Source organism: Nycticebus coucang, chromosome 7 (genome assembly GCF_027406575.1).
Source record: "Nycticebus coucang isolate mNycCou1 chromosome 7, mNycCou1.pri, whole genome shotgun sequence".
Taxonomy (NCBI): Eukaryota; Metazoa; Chordata; class Mammalia; order Primates; family Lorisidae; genus Nycticebus; species Nycticebus coucang.
Window position 1 is genome coordinate 8947036 of NC_069786.1, and position 17519 is coordinate 8964554.

Genomic DNA, 17519 nt, shown 5'->3' on the forward strand with positions numbered 1-17519 from the left:
CTGTCTAGAGGTATACCCTTCCCAGGATTAACTTAACCATTTAATTCTATAGTTTTTCACTAGTGTAACTGTCTAGATTTGGATGACAAAGAAGCTAATCATTCTCACTTAATGTTGACTACTGGATCATGGTGAAAATCATTTTGCATAAAAGGAGGGTAAAATGCTAATAAACTATGTGTTCATTGACCAGCACACAGGTTACTTAACGCTTCTTACTTTTTTAAATTCTTAAATCCTCTGATCTACTGAAGTGTCTAGCTATGGACCATGGCTTCTTACACCCTTTGTCTTAAATTGATCTGTTAAAATTTTATGTTCTTGTAGCAGGAAATAGCCTGAGTTTGTTAATGTTTAACACATTTTCTCCAGTAACAGTTCTGTTAATATTGTACATGATGGTTCTTGAGTTCTTTGTTTGCCTTTTTTCTTCTTGTATTAGAAAATCTTGGTGCTTTTTGTAAGTTATGTATAAAAGAAATTTTTCTTAAGATTTGTTTATAAAATGGCCTGATGCAGGAAAAATAAAATGGGAAAATGGACACTATCTCTGACCTTCTAATAAAACTCATTATGTATTGGTTTGCAGACTGTTCACAAAGCCTTGGAATCCTATGTACTGTCTTAAGGCAAGGCTAGGTACTTGTGTGGGATGACAGGTTCCTTAGGATCCTATGAGGCTATCTTCAGTTCAGGTGGAGGAGGGGTGAGGTCCTGAGAAAAATTCCTGGAAGTTCAAAGTCTACATGGAGTTTCACAACAAAAAACACAACTTCTTCCCTTACTGTTTCCTAATCTTCACTGCACTATGCTGTATAGCTCTGGGATAGCAAATTATGAATAAGAAGGCTCCACTATCCACAAAAGGCAGGTCTAGAATATCTTTTCACCACATACATAAAGCCCAACACAGTTACTATGTAATTCTTGGAATTTTAGGGTTTATTAAGGAGTCTCTGCATTGTTTTTCTAGAATCTCTCCTTTTTTTTTCATTAATTAGAAAATTATCTCATTTGCTCTCTGCCCCTTGCTATTTCAAGCATGATTATGAGCATGTTATTAAAGGGGGAGTGATTTTTCTGTTTTTATTTTATAGAGAAAGGTCTCTAAAACGGCATTAGTTTCTTTTTTTAGTTTAACTTCATTCTTGATTCAAAACTTTTTTTATTCTAAGTATCAATTTTTAATTTAGTATTCTAGCTCTCTATAATCCTACAAATATTCCCCCAATGTTTAGTCCTTGTTTTGTTTGATGATCAGGGATTACAGAGGTTGAGCATCCATAGTAGGGGTCCAATAAATGCTGGTATGCACACTTAACTTTGAAGTAATGAATGTGTGAAAGGATGATCAAATGGAATGAGTGAAATTGTTTATTTCCTGTGTGGTATAAATTTTAGTGCATTATTAATGGTTGCTTTCTGGAAATAATTACTATGAAGTAATAAACATTATTTCTGGCATATTAGACATGTATCCACAAAGCAGATGTCACCTGTGTTCAAGAGATGCTAATTCTGTCACTATTCATTTAGCTAGGACCCTGAGAGACTATTTAGCTAGATAGTTTAGCCAGCTAAATGCCATCCAGGCTCACTTTCTAAAAATAACTCTATATGGTTAGATTAATTTGGAATTTATTTTGGTGGGATTATGTTGCATATTTCTTTATTCTTCAGACCCTGGTCTTCAGAGTCAATCTGATTACTTGTTAGAAATAATTTATTTTTAGATTTTTCCCTAAATTATTTGCTTCTATAGTTCTAAGATACGGGGCAAGTACAGAAGTTGTCACAAGCACTTAGTTGAGAAAGTGAAAGTTGATTTACCTTGAAACCAAACAAAAGGAATTATTCTTCACACTTCATTTGATTGTCAAATTTAATGAAGCGAAGACAGCTTATACCATTTAGGCCTCAATATTCTCATCTGTAAAAATTACAGGGCCAGATAATTTTGCAGTCTTTTCCTAGCTCTAGTATCATTTAAAGATTATTTTTTTATTATTAGTCTTCATTGTGCAACTGAGATAGTGAATAAAAATAATACGATTATGAAAATTTAAAGAAAAACTTTCTTTTAAGGCCATTTATTGTCCAATAGGACTTTTTGTGATGATGGAAATATTCTCTATCTTTCCTGTTTAATATAGTAGCCACTAGGTCATAAGTTAGTATTGGGCACTTGAAATGTTGCTAATACGATGGAAGAACTAAAATTATAACTTTAAAACAAATTTAGCCACAAATGGCTACTGGCTACCATATTAGACAATGCAGGTTAGTTCTTAAGTATTTGTGTTCAAAGGGAATTCCACACTGAAATATATAACAAGTCTTGCTTTTTATATAGTAATTTACAACTGGAATCCTTTAATTTTACAATTTTGCAATTGCATGTGGAAGTCTTACTATTAATACCCTCAAGCATATTCTGTGTTCCCAGTTACAGTCGAGTAGGATAAAGTGCTATGACCTTTCCTAGTGATTCTGGACTCTTAGTAACTATGTGCCTATGTCACTGGCTTCTTTAAGGCTCTGCCATCCAACTGAGGATTATGTGCATCCCCCACAGTCTGCACGCATCCTATCAGTCCCCTTAATAGGGCCAAGGTGTGTGCCTGTGATAGGATTTGTCATGTCTGGAGCATGTTTGATGGTATCCAGACATTTTACCTTCAGTTTTTTAGGGGCTTGGTTCTGAGAAGTATAATTAAATGCTACTTTTAAAATAGTCCTTTGTTGGCAAGAAAATTTTAGTCTTAAAATTTTTAGTCTTTAGACATTAGCAATATGTTTTTATTGTGACATCCAGGTCACGAGGCTATAATAACTGTTACCACCTGGGTGAATTTGCCATTAAGTCTGCATTAACTGCTTCAGCATTATACAGTAGAACCTCTGTAAGTTGACCGCCCAAGGGACTGTAACAAACTGGTTGACGTAGGACATGATCAACATAAGGAACTAGACCTACTGTCCCTATAGGTATATGTGGTGCATATCTGATCTATGAAGATAAACTTAAGGAGGTGGCCAATGTAGGCAGGTGGTCAACTTTGGAGGTTCTACAGTACTACATCCTTGGAATTTACATGTTTAAGAATCACAAAGACCAAATAGCCGGGCGTTGTGGCGGGCGCCTGTAGTCCCAGCTACTCAGGAGGCTGAGGCAGGAGAATCGCCTAAGCCCAGGAGTTGGAGGTTGCTGTGAGCTGTGTGATGCCACGGCACTTTACCGAGGGCCATAAAGTGAGACTCTGTCTCTACAAAAAAAAAAAAAAAAGAATCACAAAGACCCTTAGTGATTGTTGCCTGAAGTTCTGTACCTTCAGAAATGAAATGATCAAATTTATGGTAGAGGCATTCTTTAGGGATGATGTTAGAAATTAGTGTGTTCAGTACTTTAGCGTTTTTCTATGAAATAATAATTTGTATAAAATTTAGTTTTTATATATGGCTTGCCAATTCACAAAGCCCACAATTCCTTGGAACTTAATTCAGCTGTACCATGTTTTGAGAACTGTCAACGAGGGCGGCGCCTGTGGCTCAGGGAGTAGGGCGCCGGTCCCATATGCCAGAGGTGGCGGGTTCAAACCCAGCCCTGGCCAAAAAACCACAAAAAAAAAAAAAAAAAAAAAGAACTGTCAATGAAAAGGTGCATCCCTGCTGAGCATCTCAAGCACATCTTCCTGGGACCCACAGGCACTGGTTACTTTTACATTGGCAAAATGAAGCCACTAATTGACACAGTCATTCTGCGAGTTTTGAATAGAGGGAAACCAAAAGCAATTGTCATTAAATACAGTCAATAAAAACACGTTAAGAAACTTTAAGGAGTATAGACAAATAAATGCTTTCTTATTCCCTTTCTTCCTAAATAACCACTAGCTTAAGTTTCTTTTCTACTAATAGAACCATATTATACCTTGTTTTTCTGCCTATGTATTTTTTTAAAGGCAGGCTTACTGAAGTATCTTTTTACATAAGGTTACGTTCACCCTTTAAGGTGTACTGTTCTGTGAATTTTGACAAATACATATATACACTATAACCAAGATTGAGGACATTTCTAACACCCCAGAAATACCCCTTTTCTGCATCAGTATTAAGAGCTGGATTGTATCTGGTTATATGGATTTACTTTACTGCTCCTGAATAACCTCTCAGTGGTTCATATTTAAGTCATTTCCAGTTTTGGTAATTCAAACAAGGCGCAGTAAATATCTTTGTACATAAATCTTGGTGTGCTTTTGCAGTCATAGGGTAAAATTCCAAGCAGAGGACTATAGGCCAAAGGCTATGTGCCTTAAGATTGTGATAGATATGACTACATGGCCACCTCCAATACTTGTGCTCATATACTTTCCAACCAGTTACAAAGAATACCTGTTACTCTCTTTTATGAACATTGGGTGTTACCAAATTTAATGTTTGCTAACCCGATACATAAAATAGTACCTATGAAAGTAACTTGCATTTAGTGGTATTTTTTTCTTACATTATAAAGCATACTAAAAAAAAGTTCACACACAATCTAACCCATATTATTTATTCTTAAAACTACAATATCATATTAGAGAAAATATAAATAGAAAAACCTCATCTTTGTTCCCATTATCCTAATATAATTCTCATTTCCTACTTATTCATATTTACACTTTCATAATCATGCACATTTTTACAATCATTCTCACAACATATGTATAGTTTGTTGTTTATTATTAGTGCACATTACTTCATGAGTCTTTTTCTGTTTCTAAAATTTTTAAAATTGAATGATTTTTCTACTTTTGGGCTATGACACAATCTTTCAGTCATTCCACTTCTAAAATTTGTTTCCAGTTTTTCATTATTATGAACTAAGCCTCAAGTATTCTTTTCCACATAAAGGTTTTTGAAAGTCCTCTTAAATTATTTTCTTAAGATAAATTTCTACTAGTCATATCTTCTGAATATAAGTATATAAACATTGACATGAGAGAATACAATTTTATTATTTGAAATAGTTTTTGTCACCTCAATGGAAATTTAGTAACTTTCTCTCTAAAGAAGGAAGCAATTGCGTATCAATTTTCTTCTGTGCCAGCTTAATCTATTTTTTTCACTTTAAAAAAATTATAAGTGGTAAATTTTGCTTGTAAAGATTTCATAGCCACTTTCCAGAGGAAATCCACTGTTACTTAGTAAATTTTTAGAAACTGAATTTTTTCCTGAATAGGTCATTCATGTATTTCAAACAATACATGGTGAAAAGTCTTCTCATCCCTGTCCCATTGGCTATCTAGTTTCCCTTTTTAGAGGCAGTTAATAACAGATTTTTATGTATTCTTTCAGGCACATTTATTGCATTTTTAGCAAATACATATGTGTGTATGTGACCCTTTTCAGGCCATGTATGTTAATGCTATACTTTTTTTCCTCTTGTATATTTTCTTAGGTAACTTTTATTAATTTGTATTTAATTTTTTAAAGTAGATAATACATGCACATGGTTCAAAAACAAAAAACGTAAAGCCTAAAAAGTGTCTCTTCCTGTTGCAGTTCTCTGTCTGCTAGGTACCATCCTTCAGTCCTTTATGTATATAGAAGCAAATAATAGAAAGTTATATAATTTTGTTTTTCCCCCTCTTGTAACTCTTTTCTTTTTTTGAGACAGAGTCTCATTATGTTGCCCTCGGTAGAGTGCTGTGACGTCACAGCTCACAGCATCCTCAAACTCTTGGGCTTAAGCAATTCTATTGCCTCAGCCTCCCAAGTAGCTGGGACTACAGGTGCCTCCCACAATACCCGGCTGTTTTTTGTTTGCACTTGTCATTGTTGTTTAGCAGGACCAGGCTGGGTTTGAACCCACCAGTTTTGGTGTATATGACCAGTGCCCTACTCACCGAGCTATGAGCGCTGAGCCCCCTCTTTAACTCTTAAACTGATCTTTTCATAGCTACAAAAGCGTAGTTCTTAAGAGCAGAGGCTGAGGCCATTTCAGACCCCTGCTCTGCCACACTGCAATGGAGTGGTCCTGAACAAGACCCCTAACTGGTCTGTGGTTTATAGTCTTCATATGTAAAGTAATGAATTGGTATTCATAACTTTGATTAGGATGTGCTATATATAAGATTATGTATTTGCTAGTATTACTCTTATTAAGAATAGTAACCAGTAGAGTGTGGCCTGTGGCTCAGTGGGTAGGGTGCCAGCCCCACATACCGAGGGTGGCGGGTTCGAACCTGGCCCCGGCCAAACTGCAACAACAACAAAAAAAAAGCCAGGCATTGTGGTGGGCTCCTGTAGTCCCAGCTACTTAAGGCAAGAGAATCGCTTAAGCCCAGGAGTTGGAGGTTGCTGTGAGCTGTGATGCCACGGCACTCTACCCAGGGCGATAAAGTGAGACTATTTCTTTAAAAAAAAAAGAATAGTAACCAATAAAATAAAATCTAAGAATTAATACCAATCAGTTTCTTTTCTTTTTTTTTTTTTTTTTTTGCAGTTTTTGGCCGGGGCCGGGTTTGAACCACCACCTCCGGTATATGCGGCCAGCGCCCTATCCCTTTGAGCCACAGGCGCTGCCCTACCAATCAGTTTGATTTATACTTGTGATGTATATGGATATGGGTACATTTGTGTGATTCCTCAATGCTTGCATTTTACTTAAATAAATTCTAGAGAACTTCAGAAAACAGAATTAAAGTAGTTGAAGTATATTTTCTTAGTCTTTTTATATGAGTTGATAGTTTTTTACTACTCATATACTTCTTTAAAATAAGCAAATATGTGTGTGTGAGTGTGAGTATATATATATAATTTTTTTTTTTTTTTTTTTTTTGAGATAGAGTCTCACTATGTCACCCTTGGTAGAGTGTTGTGGCATCACAGCTCACAGCAACCTCAAAATCTTGGGCTAAAGCAATTCTCTTGCCTCAGCCTCCCAAGTAGCTGGGACTACAGGAGCCCACCACAACACCTGGCTTTTTTTGTTGCAGTTGTCTTTGTTGTTTAGCTGGCCCAGGCTGGTTCAAACCCACCAACGTTGGTATATGCGGCTGGCGCCATAACCACTGTGCTATGGGCGCTGAGCCAAAATAAGCAAATATATTTTAAAACTAAACAGGTATACTTTATCTGTGTAATAAAAGCGTCCCTGGGAAGTTGAGGATAGAGATGAGTCCTAAGAATATGAACTTTTTTGCAGAGTGCATTGTAATTTAAAACTACTTCATTATACATTTTCTATAAACTCAAATTTGACTGGTTATTATTCATACCTATGCAAAAGTTTATTTTTAAGTGACAGTGGCCTAAAGTTTTTAAATTCCTTGGCCACATCTGTTTAGGGTCAAATCATTTATTAAAGTTTCTTAAGGCAGGCCAGGGGCTAACAGGACTGAAATGTATTTATCTTTTACTTGTTCCATCTGCAATTATTTTTCTTAGTAAAAGGCAAAGCAACAACAAAGCCTCTCTTCCCCTTTCCCACCCTTAGATCTCAGTTGCAAAATATGTTCATTGTAGAAAATAGAAAAACGTGGAGAAGGAAGAATCACTTTCTGCTCATAGAGTCACTCATGTTATTGATTTGTTTGCCTTTTACAATGATGATACACACTGGTATATATTTTTTTTAAATAAACTTGGTATCATGGGCCCTTTAAATCATGTCATTAAATCATTTATTAGATCACTTATATTAGGTATAGCATATTCCTTTGAGTTACGTATAGTGCACTGTAATTTGTTTTGTAATATATTTGTGTCCCATTCAAAGGCATCTAAAAATAAATTGGCATCAGTAAATATCCTTGCAGAGAAATCCTTTTGGACATCTATTATTTTCTTTTTTTTTTCCTATACTAGTTCCCATTTTATTATTCATCTGTAGTAGAAATACCTCAAAGTGCACAGCACAAAATCGCATACTCCTGCTCCTAAACTGCATGCATCTTAATTCTCGTCCTGCCTCCTTCCCCATCATCCACCTGCCCTCTGTCCTGCTCTGCTGGTTCCTATCAGGCCCCTTGGCCCAACAGTGCCCTCCCTGCTGCTGGTCGGTCAGTGCCTGTCTTCTGTTAACATCCATTATTTCTTTATGACAGTCTGGGACGTGAAATTATTGGGTTATAGGAGATAATATGTTTCCATGCTTTTAGTACACACTGCCAAACTGTTCTCTCTAAATAATTGTTATCTCCCTCTATGCTGCCAGCTTGGGGGTATTCCCTTAGGATAAACCCATACCACTTCCGAACTGATTACAGATCACTTCTGGTGTTTCTACACCATTTCTTCTTTCTCTGCTTCTGTTTGTCTGTATTTTTCTGTATCCTTTCTTTTTTCCACCTCAGAACTTCACAGAAACTGAATTTGATCCAGGTTAAAAAAGGAAGATGCTTCAAATGCTCTGCCTTCTCACCTGTTTCTTAGTATATTTGCTATAAAAATACTTGATTCTTGAGACTATGTAGCACACAGTTTTTCAAAAATCATACCTATTTCAGTTTTGTAAATTCTGGTTTTCATATTCATGATTTTTTGTAGTTAACGTATTGCATTTGCAAAGTGACCTCATGCTGTAGTAGTGGTTTTGTGACTAACCATCTCTGGAATGCTGCAGACCAGGCTCAGATCCCTGCTCTTATTGGCTAGCTTTGGAATCTAGGATATATTATTTAACCCTTCTAGCCCTTCTGTTTCTTCACTTGTAAAATAAGATAATGCTAATACTTTACTCAGGATTTTGTGAGGTTTCAACAGTGATTCTTGTACGTACTCAGTACATTGCTTAACATATACTAAGCACTCAATAGGGTTGCTTTTATTATGGTCTCTGATTATCACAACATGTGTAAATAAGCAGGTTTTAAAATTTTTTCTCTTGCATTTCATTAAACAGGAGTAGAAAGCTGGAACACTTTTCCTATCTTCATAGCTAGAAAGTGGTAGTGTCTAAACATGAATTTAAGACTTTGGATAGATAAGGACTACCACAAAGTGGGAAAACTGAAGTGAATGGCAAGGATTGTACCTAATTCGGATAATTGGGACTAACATGAAAAATTTTAAAGCTTGAGAAGTACAGCTTCCAAAAGCCTTGACTGACCAGCCAGCAAATAGATGAGAAGATGTGCTTAATTCCAGGAGAAGAGGACTGGTTCCTGTATGTTCTGGCATAAGAGGAGAGGCTTCTGTATTCCATAGACTTCCAAACACAGAGGCCCAAGAGACTTTTTTAAAACTTTAACTTGACTGAACAGTGAGATGGAAACATTTAATAGCTTTCTCTACTTTGGTTTAAATTGCTTTAAATGCATATGACTGATTAGGTTTTTATCCCAACTTGTTTCCGACAGGGCATGGTGCTGATGTGAAATGTGTAGACTGGCATCCAACCAAAGGGTTAGTTGTTTCAGGAAGTAAAGATAGTCAACAGCCAATCAAGTTCTGGGATCCCAAGACTGGGCAGAGTCTTGCAACACTGTAAGTGATAGGAACCCCACCTTGGTCCCTGGACAAAGGGGAACAAAGGTGTCCGTATCTTTAACTTTTAGCTTTCGCTTTGTAGTTTAGACAACAGATGGATTTGGATCTATAGATTTCTTACTAATTAAATATGATTTATTTCTAAATTTCTAATGAAATAAGGCTTGATTTTTGTTCTTCCACATAAACCAAAATTTAATTTGGTTATCATAGGCTGGGGGGGAAGATGAAGAGGAAGTGGTTATACTGTCTTTCCTCAGCAGACCACACATTGGCACTGTGTGGAGCTGGGGTGTGTGCCCTAGTAGATACTGTCAGCCCAGCATTCTCCATCTCACTACATCTATTTGTTAAAGAGGTTTTCCCTCCATTTTTGAACTAATTCTCATTTTTTTGTCTGACATGCTTACTTGGGATGCAGCTACATAATATAGTTCTCTTTTTAAATTATGTGTAAACCTTTACAGTATGCGAATATGTTAATTTTTTGACCAGCTGTATCCTGGTTCTTTGTGGGAAGTGAACGTATTTAGAGTGAATTGGTTGCAGCAAGACTGCCTTCTTATACAACTCCAGTGCCCACACCAATGTGGAACGCCTTGTGAATGGTGTCCCTGGAGATACGCAGTGTGCATACTGGGTTATTGCATTGTGTTTAGTTCAAATTAATCCACAACCTGTCCAGTGCTCATTTTTGTGCTTTGTCTTAATGAGAGGAATTTCATTAAATTTTTAAAATGTAATGAACTTTATTGACTATTAATTTATGTGTTCAAGTGAACAGATAACTTTTTCTGTCTACTTGAAGCTCTGTTGACTGGTTGATGGTATGCTTAGGTAGTGGACATGTATTTCTGTGGTTGACCTGTTTCTTTCAAATGTACTTTCAGCTGTGATCCTGTAATGTTACATGGTTTTATTCCTTCTAGGCAAACCTCTTGCCATCTTGATCCATGTGCAACAAAAATGGCCATTATACATTAATTTGTACTTGTTTGGAATTCTGAAAGATTATTTTCTTGGTGCTTTGTTTTTAGTCATGCCCATAAAAACACAGTAATGGAGGTGAAATTAAATCTCAATGGCAATTGGTTACTCACAGCGTCACGTGACCACCTCTGTAAACTTTTTGATATCCGAAACCTGAAAGAGGAGCTTCAAGTCTTCCGAGGTCATAAGAAAGAAGCCACAGGTCAGCAGTCGTGCAGTTTTCCTTGTTCTGGTGATGGTTGGCAGTAACATTCTCAGATCCTAATCATTTTGCCTTTTCCCATGTTTTTATTTTACAGCTGTGGCCTGGCATCCTGTTCATGAAGGGCTTTTTGCAAGTGGAGGGTCTGATGGTTCTTTGTTATTCTGGCATGTTGGGTATGTGTACAGACATAATGAAGTTTGATTTGGTTCTTTTTTTTTTTTTTGAGACAGAGTTTTACTTTGTCGCCCTCGGTAGAGTACTGTGGCGTCACAGCTCACAGCAACCTCAAACTGTTGGGCTCAAGCGATTCTCTTGCCTCAGCCTCCTGAATAGCTGGGACTACAGGCACCTGCCACAATGCCCAGCTATTTTTAGAGGTGGGGCCTTGCTCTTACGTGGGCTGGTCTCAAACCTGTGAGCTCAGGCATCCATCCCCCTCAGCCTTTAGAGTGCTAGGATTACAGGTGTGAGCTACCTCTCCCGGCCTCATGATGAAGTTTGTAATTTTTTTTGCTGTTGGTATGGCCTGTATCAGAGACTGACTGTAGTTTTCAATTTTGTAAATCCAGCGTAGAATAGAAAATGTACCTCTTTTTGTGGGTGTGGAAGTCATTAAGGAAAAAAAAATAGATTTCCTGGTTTCTTTTTTTTTTTGATTTCCTGGTTTCTTATTGTTAAAATAATGCTTGGAGCATTTTAACCTTAAAAGTGCTTTTTGGATAAAAGAATTAATTTCTTTTCTTTTTTTTTTTTTCTTAGGGAACACATACTTTATTTATTTATTTTCCCTTTTGACATTCTATTTAATTATTTTTATTTTTTTATTAAATAATAACTTTGTACATTGATGCGTTTATGGGGTTCAGGGTACTGCTTTGATATACAATGTGAAATTCTTACATTGAACCAAGTAACACATTCATCACAATTATACTCATTTCTTAATAGTTTTGAAATGTACCATTGCATCATGCACATTAGGTGAGGTCCCCCCAAATACCCTCCCTATTCCATGTCCCCCCTCTCCTCCCCTCTCTCTCCTCTTCCCTTCTACTTTCTGGATTTTTTTTTTTTTTTTGAGACAGAGTCTCACTCTGTCACCTGGCCTGGAGAGTCTCAGCCTTAGCCTAGCTCATAATAACCTCAAACTTCTGGGCTCAAGCAGTCCTCCTCCCCTCAGCCTCCCAAGTAACTGGCTCTACAGGTGAGTGCCACTAGGGCCGGCTCATTTTTCTATTTTTAGGAGAGGCGGGGTCTCTGTTTATTCAGGCTAGTCTCAAACTCCTGACCTCAAGCTATCCTCCTACCCTGGCCTTCCAGAAAGCTAGAATTACATGTGTGAGCCACCATGGCCCAGCGAGGAATAAATTTATGATGACAAACTAATATCCCTCTGAATTGACCAAATCGAAGGTAACTTCTTTGGTAGGCTTTGTTTTAAGGCCAACAGTTTATTTATTTATTTATTTCAGTTTTTTTTTTTTTTTTTTCTTGGCCAGGGCCGGGTTTGAACCCACCACCTCCGGTATATGGGGCCAGCGCCGTACTCCTTGAGCCACAGGCACTGTCCCGGCTAACAGTTTTTTTGATCACTGTTGTGAAAAGACTTTTTTCTTTGGTGCTATTGCAGGGTAGAGAAGGAAGTAGGTGGGATGGAGATGGCCCATGAAGGAATGATCTGGAGTCTGGCTTGGCATCCTCTTGGACATATTCTCTGTTCAGGCTCAAATGACCACACTAGGTAAGCTTTATATTGAATATTGCAAAGAATTACTGTACTCATGAAACAGTAGGAAATAAGTATTATATTTATTTTTATCTGATTGATATATTAATTTGCATTCCAACTTATTCTTAGAAACATTAGTGGTTTAAAAATACTTACATCACAATAAGGAGATTGGATATTGAATATGACTTTAGTCATTTGCATTTTGTTTTGCCTTTTGATTAAAGATTTTTTTTCACAAAAGGCACTGTAAAAATTTATTGTGTTTACCAAGGGGCTGCTTGGTTGTATTAAGTATCCAGAAAAATACTGAAACTATGCTCTCCTACTCCCCTCGTTACTTTGACAGCAAATTCTGGACTCGAAACCGACCGGGTGATAAAATGCGAGATCGATATAATCTAAACCTTTTACCTGGAATGTCTGAAGATGGAGTAGAATACGGTGAGACTCTTGTACATTTGTCCTTTAGACTCTGGTGTTCTGTTATAAAAATGTTAGCTATTAGGAAGATTATACAAAACTAATTTTTATCTTATAGTTTATTGATTTATAAATCACCAGTGATAGGATTCATTTTTATAAAGCATTAACTTTATTGGCTACTGTTTTTATAAAATCTCTATTAACAATGGATTTGTTACTATTTATAGATGACCTTGAACCTAATAGCCTGGCAGTAATTCCAGGGATGGGAATACCAGAGCAGCTAAAATTAGCTATGGAACAAGAACAGATGGGTAAGAGAAGTTACACATATACATTTTTTTCTTTTCTTTTTTTCTTTCTTTTTTTAAGAGACAGAATCTCACTTTGTTGCCCCTGGTAGAGTGCCATGGTGTAAAAGCTCACAGGAACCTCCAGCTCTTGGGCTTAGGTGCTTCTCTTGCTTCAGCCTCCCGAGTAGCTGGCTGGGACTACAGGTGCCTGTGGCTATTTTTTTGTTGCAGTTTGGCTGGGGCCAGGTTTGAACCTGCCACCCTTGGTATATGGGGCCGGTGCCCTACTCAGCCGCGGGCACCGCCCCATACATTTTTTTCTATAACATTTTTATGGCCTGTTTATTTTCTTCTGGATAAGTTGTGTTGAAATGTAAAAATGATTTATGTTAACAAATGTTGGTAAAAGTGATATAGACTGAATAATATCTAAAGTCTATTCTTCCAAAACTGTGTTTATTGATTCCAGTGGCCAGTTTTTTTAATTTGAGGCAAACTGCTCTTCTTTATGGTTACAGGGAAAGATGAATCAAATGAAATTGAAATGACAATTCCAGGTTTAGATTGGGGAATGGAGGAGGTGATGCAAAAGGATCAGAAAAAAGTACCTCAGAAGAAAGTTCCTTATGCAAAACCTATTCCTGCACAGTTTCAGCAGGTAGGTAACTGAAAATCATTCTGAGTGATTGATTATGGTTGGCTAGTTTAACTGACATTTCTTTTGGATTATCCTGTCTGTTGAAGGTATGTCTGTATTATATATTCTTTTTTGGACCATTCTTTACATATTTTATGCATTATGACATAGTTCTTGTCTAAAGCTTTGCAGATATGTTTTGTCGTGAATCTTCTCTGTGTCTCCTTTTATCTTCACCTACTTATTATCATCCCAAGGTATCAGAGGAAGGAGAAGCCAGAGGCATGGAGCAGAGAGTTTGTTGACTCTCTTTTCCATTGTTGGTCCGCCTTCTGATTTAAGTGTCCCCCTCAATGCAAAGTGTATATGCCCTTTTGGAGAGGATAGAAAGCTTTGGATTCTTAATAACGTGCAATATCTTTTAGCTTTCATCACCTTAGTAATTTCTACCTATTAATTGCCTGCCTAAATCCATTCCCATGTCACTAAGAATTTGCGTTAGAAATAAATACAGTTCTTGGGCAGCACCTGTTGCTCAGTGAGTAGGGTGCCAGTCCCATATACCGAGGGTGGTGAATTCAAACCAGGCCCCGGCCAAACTGCAACAACAACAAAATAAAAATGGCCGGCGTTGTGGCGGGCACCTGTAATCCCAGCTACTCAGGAGACTGAGGCAAGAGAATCACCTAAGCCCAAGAGCTGGAGGTTGCTGTGAGCTGTGACACCACAGCCCTCTACCGAGGGCAACAAAGTGAGACTCTGTGTCTAAAAAAAAAACAGAAAAGAAAAGAAATAAATACAGTTCAGTAGGTTGGATTGAGCAGATGATGTTATAGAATGGTTTTCTCACTCTATCATTGTCATTTTTATGCTTAGGGTATATTTTAATATTCTCTTCTTTCCTTAGGCTTGGATGCAAAATAAAGTTCCAATTCCTGCTCCAAATGAGGTGCTAAATGACAGAAAAGAAGACATTAAATTGGAAGAGAAGAAAAAAACACAAGCAGAAATTGAGCAAGAAATGGCCACCTTGCAGTATACTAACCCACAACTTCTGGAGGTATGTAAAGCTCTTTAATGGGGATTCAAGGTGAAAGTGATAACATTTTTTATTGACATGCTCTTAATGAAAGGGGAAGGGACTCTCAGATAGGTCTGACAAGCACTTCCATTTCTTGTTTCTGAAAGAGTCTCCTGTTTCTTTTTTATTTGAGACAGAGTCTCACTTTGTCAACCTTGGTAGAGTGCTGTGGTGTCACAGCTCACAGCAATCTCAAACTCTTGGGCCTAAGCGATTCTCTTGCCTCAGCCTCCCAAGTAGCTGTGACTATAGGCGCCTGCCACAACGCCTGGCTATGTTTTGGTTCTAGTTCTCGTTGTTGGCAGGCCTGGGCTGGATTCAAACCCACCAGCTCCAGTGTATGTGGCTGGCGCCGTAGTCGCTTGAGCTAGGGATGCTAATTCTCCTGTTTCTTAAGATTTTAAAAATCAGGTCAGTGGAGCAGTGAGTAGACCTAAACTAAATGTATATTTTTTAAATAGAAAAGATAAAGCAAACAATTTGAATTTACTTATTTATCTATAGGTAAAAGAATTTTTCTTTTTCTGTCAGTTCATAAAATAGGTGGCTTGTTCTTATTTTTCCTACCTGTGATAGCCACCAAGAATGACAAAAGGCTAGTGAATTATAGGACTTCCCTTGCTCAAGGTAAGATACAGATATTCCTGATTGCTTTGTCCTGGCACCTGAAAATGAGTGCTCTGAAGGGAGTCTGGAGCCTCAGTGCCATGAAGTTGTTAATACCCTTGCAGTGTTTGAGTGTTACATAGACTCTAAGTAAATGGGGCAGTAAGAAATGGAGCAGTTGGGCGGCGCCTGTGGCTCAGTGAGTAGGGCGCCGGCCCCATATGCCGAGGGTGGTGGGTTCAAACCCAGCCCTGGCCAAACTGCAACAACAACGAAAAAAAAATAGCTGGGCATTGTGGTGGGTGCCTGTAGTCCCAGCTGCTTGGGAGACTGAGGCAGGAGAATCGCGTAAGCCCAAGAGTTAGAGGTTGCTGTGAGCCGTGTGACGCCACGGCACTCTACCCGAGGGCGGTACAGTGAGACTCTGTCTCTACAAAAAAAAAAAAAAGAAAGAAATGGAGCAGTTATGTTTATTTCTAGTTTCTTCTAACAGAATATGTGATAGAAATATTGTTATCTTCAAGGGCTCTGGCTTATTTATTCAAAATGTTCTCTTCTTTCTTTCCTTCCAGCAACTTAAAATTGAAAGACTTGCACAGAAACAGGCTGAGCAAATTCAGCCTCCTCCCTCATCTGGCACCCCTCTCCTCGGACCCCAGCCTTTTCCAGGACAAGGTCCAATGTCTCAGATTCCTCAAGGTTTTCAACAGCCCCATCCATCTCAACAGATGCCAATGAACATGGCTCAAATGGGGCCTCCAGGTCCACAGGGACAGTTTAGGCCCCCTGGACCCCAGGGGCAAATGGGACCACAAGGTCCTCCACTGCATCAGGGAGGTGGGGGGCCACAAGGATTCATGGGACCACAAGGACCCCAGGGCCCACCCCAGGGGTTGCCGCGGCCTCAGGACATGCACGGGCCCCAAGGAATGCAGAGACATCCTGGACCTCATGGCCCTTTGGGACCTCAAGGACCGCCTGGACCACAGGGTAGTTCTGGTCCTCAAGGTCATATGGGTCCTCAGGGTCCACCTGGCCCACAGGGTCACATAGGCCCCCAAGGTCCACCTGGTCCTCAGGGTCACTTGGGCCCACAGGGTCCTCCTGGTACTCAAGGTATGCAGGGACCACCTGGTCCCAGAGGAATGCAAGGACCACCTCATCACGGTATACAAGGCGGGCCAGGCTCTCAAGGGATCCAAGGTCCTGTGTCTCAGGGACCTCTTATGGGATTGAATCCAAGAGGAATGCAAGGGCCTCCAGGCCCCCGAGAGAATCAGGGTCCTGCTCCCCAAGGGATGATGATGGGCCATCCACCTCAAGAGATGAGAGGACCTCACCCTTCAAGCGGACTACTGGGACACGGCCCTCAGGAAATGAGAGGTCCTCAGGAGATGCGTGGCATGCAGGGGCCTCCACCTCAAGGATCAATGTTGGGTCCTCCCCAGGAATTGCGAGGACCTCCAGGCTCACAAGGTCAACAGGGGCCACCTCAGGGCTCTTTAGGACCTCCACCCCAGGGTGGCATGCAAGGGCCCCCTGGACCTCAGGGACAGCAGAACCCAGCAAGAGGGCCACATCCATCTCAAGGGCCAATACCATTCCAGCAGCAGAAAACACCTCTGCTAGGTGATGGGCCCCGGCCTCCCTTCAACCAGGTATTATTTATTTCTAACTTGTAGGTATTAACACTTTGGAAAAATACACTTTGTACTGAAGTGGTACTGCTAGGTACTGTGAAAAACAGTCACAGTTGGTTATTTATTTATTTATTTGAGACAGAGCCTCAAGCTGTCGCCCTGGGTAGAGTGCCATGGCATCACAGCTCACAGCAACTCCCAACTCCTGGGCTTAAGTGATTCTCTTGCCTCAGCCTCCCAAGTAACTGGGACTATAGGTGCCTGCTGTAACACCTGGCTATTTTTTTTTTGTTGTTTGTTTGTAGTTATGATTGTTGTTTGGCAGGCCCGGTCTGGATTCGAACTCTGCTTGAACTATAGGCGCCGGAGCCACAGTTCATTATTTTTGGACTGGTGATGGTGGTTTAAGGTACTAACATTTTGGCTAAAAAAGGCAGT

At 39.0% G+C, this 17519-nt stretch overlaps 1 protein-coding gene across 4 annotated transcripts in view; it reads left to right on the forward strand.

Moving 5' to 3' along the window:
* Window positions 1-17519, forward strand: part of WDR33 (WD repeat domain 33) — a 130451-nt gene that overhangs the window by 96467 nt on the left and 16465 nt on the right. For all 4 annotated transcript variants that reach the window (XM_053596818.1, XM_053596817.1, XM_053596820.1 and 1 more), the window contains 9 exons: window positions 9345-9471; window positions 10512-10666; window positions 10764-10842; window positions 12300-12410; window positions 12748-12842; window positions 13052-13138; window positions 13636-13775; window positions 14662-14814; window positions 16014-17099. In XM_053596818.1, coding sequence (XP_053452793.1) covers window positions 9345-9471; window positions 10512-10666; window positions 10764-10842; window positions 12300-12410; window positions 12748-12842; window positions 13052-13138; window positions 13636-13775; window positions 14662-14814; window positions 16014-17099 — 2033 coding nt within the window. The remainder of the gene's footprint in view (window positions 1-9344; window positions 9472-10511; window positions 10667-10763; window positions 10843-12299; window positions 12411-12747; window positions 12843-13051; window positions 13139-13635; window positions 13776-14661; window positions 14815-16013; window positions 17100-17519) is intronic.